This window comes from Mesoplodon bidens (genome assembly GCF_964165515.1).
Source record: "Mesoplodon bidens genome assembly, chromosome: 14".
Taxonomy (NCBI): Eukaryota; Metazoa; Chordata; class Mammalia; order Artiodactyla; family Ziphiidae; genus Mesoplodon; species Mesoplodon bidens.
The window spans coordinates 13,842,167-13,851,624 of NC_138170.1; the positions used below are offsets into that span (position 1 = coordinate 13,842,167).

The 9,458-nt window shown below is 46.0% G+C and overlaps 1 protein-coding gene across 1 annotated transcript in view; it reads right to left on the reverse strand.

Moving 5' to 3' along the window:
- Positions 1-8,985, reverse strand: part of ACOXL (acyl-CoA oxidase like) — a gene marked incomplete at its 3' end in the record, with an annotated part of 353,946 nt that extends 344,961 nt beyond the window's left edge. Inside the window, 1 exon segment of the mRNA XM_081254598.1 lies at positions 8,849-8,985. Coding sequence (XP_081110724.1) covers positions 8,849-8,973 — 125 coding nt within the window. The 5' untranslated portion in view covers positions 8,974-8,985.
- Positions 8,986-9,458: the final 473 nt, after the last annotated feature.

A 9,458-nucleotide genomic window follows, 5' to 3' on the forward strand; every position in this document is an offset into this window, starting at 1 on the left:
CTGGGCTTTTCCATAAGATGTTACAGAAAAACCCGAACAAACATTTTGGCCAGCCAATAAATGTTAGGTATTATTACTGTTGTTTTCATTGACCTGTAATTACCCAAACATTTTGCCTTAAGTAGTACTACTATACTAGGTTTGTATCTTCCTTATGGTTTTTTCCCCTTGCCCTAATTTTTTATTATTTATTTATTTCCCAATCACTTTTTAAAACTGACGTATAGTTGACTTACAATATTGTATTAGCTTCAGGTATCCAACATAGTGATTCAAAAATTGTATAGATTATACTCCATTTAAAGTTATTATAAAATACTGGCTATATTCCCTGTGCTGTACATGGTAGTTCTATATTTAATTTTTGAGGAACTTCCATACTGTTCTCCACAGTGGCTACACCATTTTGTGTTCCCACCACAGCGTACAAGGGTTCCGGTTTGTCTACATCCTTCCCAACGCATGTTGTCTTTTTGTATTGGTCTCTTAAAGCAGGTAGAAAACAAAAAGTGGAGTTACAAACCAATGTTACAATAAAGCTAGCATTTATAATCACCCAGGTATTTATTGATACATCACGATCTTCTCTAAGGGAATTTCTCACATTAAATTAGTAAACAGAATTTATAATGATCAAATCCTGCAGATCCCACCTCTTCACTGTCTCTGTCCTCTCCTCTCTACGTTTTTCACCAGAACTATTCCCTTTTCACACGTCATCATTATCCCCTTTGAGAGTCAGATGAGAGATCAAATATAAAAAGTGTGCAACCAACTGCACAGACAGCCCTGTGAAGGGGAAGTGGGACCACTGAGTCTCCTGGCCTTTTACCGGCAGGGGTTTTAGTTCCTTTCTCTAGATCTCTCTTTCTCTCAGTCTCTCTCTCAGTCTCTTCCTGTCTCTCTCTCTGCCAGTATCCTGTGGAGGGACCCTTGGTTAGTTTACTATTTTCTTTTCTTCCAACTGTTGGTCCAACCAGGAAACAATTCTGACTTTTACAACCATAACTGGGAGGCAACACGGGCTAAGTCATCATTTTAAATCTATGATAAACACCCTCACCCAGTTGGAGAACTAGCACAATGACAGTAACTTCTAACCACACCCATGTGTCCCCCTCCCATCTCTCTGCCCTCCCCCTCCAATCCTCTAGAATCTTGGTTTAGCATTCCTTTACTTTCATTTTATAGAGTTTCTCACATATCCAGGTATGTCTAAAGAGTATATTGTTGGCTTAATTTATGCTAACTTTGTAAAAAAAAAAAAAAGGAATCAGCACACCAATGTTCATAACAACACTATTCACAATAGCTGAGACATAGAAGCAACCTATGTGTCAATTGACAGAGGAATGGATAAAGAAGATATGGTACATATATACAACGGACTACTACTCAGCCATAAAAAAGAATGAAATAATGCCATTTGCAGGAACATGGATGGACCTAGAGATTATCATACCAAGTGAAGTAAATCAAACAGAGAAAGACAAATATTATATATCACTTACATGTGGAATCTAAAAAAATAATACAAATGAACTTATTTATGAAACAGAAACAGACTCACAGACATACAAAACAAACTTCATACAAAACAAACTTATGGTTACCAAAGGTTACAAGGGGTGGGGGAGGGATAAATTAGGAGTTTGGGATTAGCAGATATAAAATACTATATATCAAATAGATATACAACAAGGACTTACTGTATAGCACAGGGAACTTATTCAATGCCTTGTAATAAACCATAATGGAAAAGAATATATATATATTCATATATATATGTGTGTGTACATGTATATATATATATATATGAATCACTTTGCTGTACATCAGCAACTAACACAATATTGTAAATCGACGATACTTCAATAAGAAAAAAAAAGCCTTGTCTTTACCAAGTTTGATGTTTATAATATAATATTATTTTCTATACTCACTATACTATGCCTTAGCTCTCCAGGCCTTTTTTATCTACTGGTTGCAAGTTTGTACCTTTAAACAACATCTCTCTTATTCTTCCTACCACCCAGCCCCTGGTAACCACGATTCCACTCTGTTTTTATGAGTTCACAGCTTTTTTAGATTTCACACATAAGAGGAGCATCATTTTCTAATGAGCATAAAGTCATACACGGAGGATCCCTGCTCACCATCCTTTCAGGCACCTGGGCTTATGACCTGTCATTCATTCTCCATGCACCCATCCCTCAGGGACGAAAAGATTCATCTCTGGAGAAATTAACCCTGACCAAAACAAAACACTAATACTGGTCTGCCACTGAAAGGAAGGTTCCCTCTGACCAAGAAAGCCTGTGGTTGGGGCTTCCTTGGTGGTGCAGTGGTTGAGAGCCCGCCTGCCGATGCAGGGGACATGGGTTCGTGCCCTGGTCCGGGAAGATCCCACATGCCGTGGAGCAGCTGGGCCTGTGAACCATGGCCGCTGGGCCTGCACGTCCGGAGCCTGTGCTCCACAGTGGGAGAGGCCACAACAGTGAGAGGCCCATGTACCGCAAAAAAAAAAAAAAAAAAAGAGAGCCTGTGGCCAAGGACCCTGCCTGATTACAATCAGCATTTTGCTCATATTACTCACTTCACTACTACTTTGAACAAACACCCAAGATTGACTAGACATTTAACAAAAGCCTCAGACATGAAAGCCAGAGGTCAAAAGTACAAATGGCAAAAGAAAAAGGAACTCAAAGGAAATAGAGACAAAGCAGAGAACAGAAAGAAACATCTCAAAAGTTATCATCAACTATTCCGAAGAAATAAGAGACTTTGCAACCAGAAAACAAGAACAGATGCTATAAAAAAGGAATAAAGAACTTAAAGAACTTTTGAAAATTAAAAATACAATAGTAGATATTTAAAATGACTCAAGAACAGTTGGAAGATAAAGTTGAGAAAATCTCCCAGGAATTAGAATGAAAAGGTAAAGAGATGAAAAGGATTAGGAAACTAGAAGACAAGCCCAGGAGGTCCAACATGTGAACAAAAGGAGTCCATATAAGAGAGCAGTGCAAATAGTTGAAGAACATGAGCTTCCAAATTAAAAGAGCCCATCGCATGCCCCCCATAATGAAAGAAAAAGAGGCCCATGTCAAGCCACAACATGGTGAAATTCCATAAAACCAGTGCTAAAAAGAAAGCCCTAGAAACTTCCAGGAGGGAGGAAGAAAAACAAGTCATATATTTATATATTAAAATGCCAGGGTGCAGAAGCGATCAGATTCATTAATAACAATGTTGGATACTTGAAAGCAATGGCATAATGTCTTTAAAATTCTGGGGGAAATTTTACTTCCAGCCTAGAATTCTACACCTGTACAAATATTCAGCCGATTTTGATAGTAAATATTTTCAGATATGAAGATCTCAAAAATCTCAAAAAGTTAACTCTCTGGTATCCTTTCTCAAGAAGCTATTAGATGAGAGACTGTCCTGGTTATCTATGGCTATGGTAACAATGTACCCCAAAACTTAGTGGCTTAAAACAACAATTCATTATCATTATATCTCACTACTCTTTCTAACAGGAATTTGGACACACAGGATCAAGTAGAGATGGCATGTCTCTGCTTCTCAGTGTCTGGGGCCCCAGCTTAAATGACTTACATGGCTGGAGGCTGGAGCAGTCGGGAATGGTCAGCATCTCTCTATGGGGCATCTCTACATGGACCAGCTCAGGCTTCCTCACAGCATGGCAGCCATAGGCTGGTAGAACTTTTCACACGGAAGCTTGGGGCCTCAAGAGACAGGAAGTGGAAGGTACCGGTCACTTTAGGCCTGAGCCTGGACACTGGCACATTGTCACTTCAGCCATATCCTGTGGGTCAAAGCAGTCATAAGCCACCCAGATTCAAGGGGAGGGTTCACAAACCACACCTCTCAACGGGAGCAGTGTTAAAGAACTTGTGGCCATCTCTAATCCTCCACAAAGGGTAACTAAAAAAGAGAAGGCCTGGGGAAACAGTGACTTGACTATAGAGGAGATGCAAAGGAAATTCCCAAGATAATGGTGAAGACAATGGTAAAGCCAGTCCAGACTAAAGCCCCAGAAGGAGGCCTCCTGGATGGATGTGTCCGTGAGGGGCCAGGAGGGACAGAACTGCCAGTTACCTGACAGGTTTGACCAAATTGAGAGGAGTGCAACTGTTCTATCCAAAAGTGTGGAGGCCAGTGAGTGATGAGTTTATACAAAACTAAGCAAATGAATAAAAGGGGCAATGGTTAGCCCAAACGAACACCAAAAGTTGTGAAAGAAAGGAAATGAAATATGGTACACTAAGGGGCATGGCTGAGAATAATACTTATGTAGTCACAGCGTTGTGAACATTGGATACTGATTTAAGTAAAAATGGGGATGCACGGATTTGGGGGAATAAGGAAAGAAAGTGGGCATTAGTGGGAATCTTCATTTTCTATACGAGTAAGTCATTATATAATCAAGAAGTAGCTGCTTACGTGTGCTTTTAAGGAAATAGAGGTAAATAACATAAGAATCCAATGAAAGACTTGCAAGTGTTTGCCAGTGAGGAAACGGGATGAGGGATGAAGGGGGGGTGGAACAGGGGTGGGTGCTTTTCACTCCAAACCTCATAGGTTCATACATTGTATCATGACCATAAAAATTAAATTGTACAAGAGCAAACTGTAGGACAAAACACACAGTATGACCCTGTTTATATAAGAAAATGTTCGCATGTATATGTGAACTCATAGGAAAATAGAAAAAGTAGAAAAAAACCCTACAACACACTAAAGTATTCAAAGTGGTCGGAGGACCAAAAGTCCATCAACAAATGAATGGGTAAACAAAATGTGGTCTATCCATGCAGTGGAGTGTTATCCAGCCTTAAAAAGGAAGGAGGTTCTGTCACGTGTCACACTATGGACGAACCTTCAGGACACTCTGCTAAGTGCATAAGCCAGACTCCAAAGGACAAATATTGTATGATTCCACTTATGTGAAGTAACTACAGTAGTCAAATTCATAGAGACAGAAAGTAGAATGGTGGTTGCCGGGGGCTGTGGGGAGGGAGGAAAGGGGAGTTAGTGTTTAATGAGTAGGAGTTTCAAACTGTGAGGAGGCCGAAGTTCTGGAGATGGACGGGGGTGATGGTCGCACAGCATTGTGAATGTACCTAATGCCACTGCACACTTAAAAATGGTTAAAATGGTAAATTTTATTTTCTGTATATTTCACCACAATCAAAAAGAAAAAGGGGGCTTCCCTGGTGGCGCAGTGGTTGAGAGTCCGCCTGCCGATGCAGGGGACACGGGTTCGTGCCCCGGTCCGGGAAGATCCCACGTGCCACGGAGCGGCTGGGCCCGTGAGCCATGGCCGCTGAGCCTGCGCATCCGGAGCCTGTGCTCCGCAACGGGAGAGGCCACAACAGTGAGAGGCCCGCGGACCGCAAAAAAAAAAAAAAAAAAGAAAAGAAAAGAAAAAGTGGTTGGGCGAGGGGACAGTTTAAGAAACTTTCACATTTTCCATATTATTTAACTCTTTGCAATGAGAAGTTTTTCATGAAATACTTGCATGTATATAGAAGACTGAGGGGAAAAACTAAACCTTTGCAAAAGTTAAGGAAGAGAAATGTGCATTGCTCCAGGGAAGGAAAGAAAAGGCAGTGAAGAGAAAAAAGGGGGAGGGGTAAGCAGGCAGGCCCAGCACAGCCAGGCCAGGGAGGGGAGCCCTGAGGAAGGGTGGTGAGGGGGGCTTGGGGGCCCAGAAATGTCTAGTGGGGCCTGTAAGCCTCGCATTGTGCACACCCACTCGCCCGCCAGGCCCTCAGGAGAGAGCTCCGGTTTGCCAAGAAACAAACTCAAAAACATTTTAAAAGCTTATCTCATTTCAGATGTTGCTTTTAAATATTCCCTGCAAACCCCAGGGAGGAGCCTCAAGTGGCCCAGAATCCTCTGGGGTCCCAGTCAAGGGCATGCTGTCCTATGCACCACAGGGCAGGTGTGACCCTCAGCAGCCGGGGCATTCCCGGAGCCTGGGGGACCCTCCACCTGAGTAGGGACAGGGAGGACTCGGCCTGGCAAGCTGGTCTTGGGGAGAGACGGGGGAACTTGGCTGTGCCCACACCACACCTGGGGAGGCGGACTAGTGGATGAATCCCTGCACTGAGGGCAGCTATGATGTGCACAGAAAACTGCACAACCAGGTTTTTGTTTTTTTGGAAGCAAACTGTTTCCTGGGCTCTTATGTCCTGGGAGTGCCGGACCCTGTACAAACTTCCCACTATACACACAGCACTCACACTAATGAACCCCACCCCCTCCCATACCTACTTGAACTTCAAAGCCCTGGGGAGGGGAGACCGGCCACAGGAGGCCTCACCTTGCCTCAGTGAATCTGTGGCTAGAGAAGCTTTATTTCTTGCCTCCCATGGAGCATTTTACTGCAGCAGAATGTTAAAAAAAAAAAACACATTGAGAAATCAGGATCACTGTCTTCTAACCCCCAGTAAGATCAAATCCGACACAATGTGAACATTCAAGCAGACAGCACAATCTGTAATCACTGGGGAAAAACAATATGAAATTTAGGCTCTTATTTCAACTCTGAAATTATGAAGTCAATAAGCAAGAACTGGACAGCATGGAAAAGTGTTTGTTAGGGTAATTTGTACCTTTTTCTTTTTCTCCTTTTTTTTTTCTTTTTGGTGAAAATACTCTGTATGATACCAAATGATGGGTACATGTCATTATACTTTTGTCCAAACCCACAGAAAGTACAACACCAAGAGCGAACTGTAATGTAAACTGTGGACTCAGTGATTATGATAAATCAATAGATTCATTTTTGATTAAAAAAATACACACACACAAAAACAAAAAACAAGTACCATTCTGGTGAGTGATGTTAATAATGGAGGAGGGGCTATGTCTGTGTGGGGACAGGGGGTTTATGGGATATCTCTGTTCCTCCCTCTCAATTTTGTTGTAAACCTAAAACTGCTCTTTAAAATTGTCTTTAAAAAAATTATTGGGGGCCCCAAATATCTATTGGTATTTATCATCTTAGAAATTATAACAGAAAAACTGTTCAAATATTTATTAAATCATTCAAAAATAAAAGTATTAAAATTTAATTAGAAAAGTGGCATTGTTCTGCATTTTTACAAATCTCTTTCATATCTGCCTTAAAACTGCTGGATCCTCATATCTGCTTCTGCAGACATGTTGGAAAATTATACATCATGTAGTCTCTGGGAACTACCACTGTACATTTGTGAGAAAATGAGAATGAAAAGGCCAATAACTGCTTCATATTATGACTAAAATAATTTCTAACTTGTGAAGCTCCTGGGACAGTCTTGGGTACCGCCCAGAGTCCCTGGACCACGCTTTGAGAATCATGACATAAAGAACTAGGTGTGAGGGCTTCCTGGTGGCACAGTGGTTGAGAATCTGCCTGCCAGTGCAGGAGACACGGGTTCGAGCCCTGGTCTGGGAGGTTCCCACATGCCGCGGAGCAACTGGGTCCGTGGGCCACAGCTACTGAGCCCGTGTGTCTGGAGCCTGTTCTCCACAATGGGAGGGGCCGTGATAGTGAGAGGCCCGCGCACCTTGATGGGGAGTGGCCCCTGCTCTCCGCAACTGGAGAGAGCCCTCACACAGAGACAAGACCCAACACAGCCAAAAATAAATAAATTAATTAATTTAAAAAAAAAAAGAACTGGGTGTGAGAGAGAAGGAAAAAGAAGGTGGGGAGACACTCAAAGGCACACCCACCATCTCACACCTGTCAGCTTTCACCTTCCCTAAGCTCCCCTCTCCCCACTGGGTACCACCAGGGCAGAAACCGCAGCTTTCTGGCCAAGGACAGGCTGCTTTTACTCCAAGCATCTCCTTCCCTCTCAGCCCAGCTCAACCTTGAGACGTGGGCTAAGTAGTTAATCTTCCTTCGGAACATACTGGTGTTCTTAACTGGAGCTTTCTTAAACTAAAATTCCAAAGCCTGATTCTAAAAGTGGGCTTATCAGACGGCCTGAGATGGGGTCAGCCGCCCAACAGAGCACAGGAGAAACAGTCCCCATTGAGACACAAGGGTTGAGTTCTGGTCCTGACTGGCCGGTCCCTGGGTTATTTTCTCCCTCTGAAAACTTAGGCTGCACCAAGCCCTCTGCCCACTTCTCAGGGCTGTCCTGTCATCAAATGACCTCGTGGGCCTGAGCCCACCTTACAACCCAAGCACCTCAGCTGCTGTTAGGCTGCCTCTCTGCACACCTGGGCTCCGCGGGGCCCCTGGGAGCCTGCCCCACGCCGACGACCAGACACACCCTAGGCAGAGCCAGTCCACCCCTGTGCCGGGAAAATCCCCTCACTTCCCGGCAGGCACGACCCGAGATGACGCTGTTCTGCCCCCGTTTCCGCGCTCCTGGTCCGGACAGGGTTGCACGGTGGCCCTGGGCGCGCTCCACTCCCGCCTCATCCTGGGTTTTCTGACCCTTCTTCCGTGCAGGGGTGGGACACGCGGAGGCGGGGAGTCAAGAAACAGGTTTAGAAGCAAGGCCGATCCTTCCAGCCACCACTCTCGGCCGAGCACCCCGCCCGCCGCTGCGGGGGCCCACCCGTGCACCCCGACTCCCGGTGTAGCGGGGAGCTCGGCGGGCGGAGGACACCTCCAGGGGCAGATGAAGTCGCCGGCTCTGCTGCGCCCACAGGACTGGGGAGGGCAGTCCATCATCTGCCAAGTCGGGAGGGACCTGCTTCTCGGTCACAGCACCCACACCCCCATCTCGCCCTCGCCCTCGCAGGAACGCGCGGGGACCGAGGGGACGCGGCAGGCGGCGGGACGCACGGGGCGGGGTGGCGACGAGGCCGGTACCTGTGCCGGAAGAGCGGGCAGCCTCCCAGAAGCCAGAGCAGCTCGTTCTTGAGGCTCCAGAATTCGCAGTCCAGATAGCGGTGCAAGGACGAGTCCCCGAGCCCCAGGTCCGGCGCCGGTTCCATCGCGCCGCCCGTCCTCTGGCGCGTCCGCGAGGCCGCTTCCCTGCGCGCCTCCTCCAGCTGCTGGCACTTGGGGCCGAGAAGCGCACGCCCTCTTATCCGCACGCCGCCGCCAGCCAGTCTCCTCCCTCTTCAACTGCTCGTCCCCTTCCTCCCCCGCGCTGGCCCTGCCCCGGCTCCCTGGGCACCAAGTGAAGAAAGAACGGTCCGGGGAGTCTGGGCTCTTACAGTGGTCTCCCCTGGAACAAGCTCTACTGCCTGGCCCTGGGGCTTTAGTTTCTGCCGCCCGTGCCCACGGCTCAGTCGTCCCTCCAGTCGCTGGCCCACAAGAAGTGAGTATTAGAACCCTACAGGGGGAGTTGGTGAGGTAGACACAGGGTACGCTGTGGGCACAGGGGTCCTGGTTGCTCAGAGCTGTGACATCTTACTCAGAGGACCTCCCATGCCAGCCTCTCTGCCACCGAGATCCAAGATGCCCCAGGCCATGC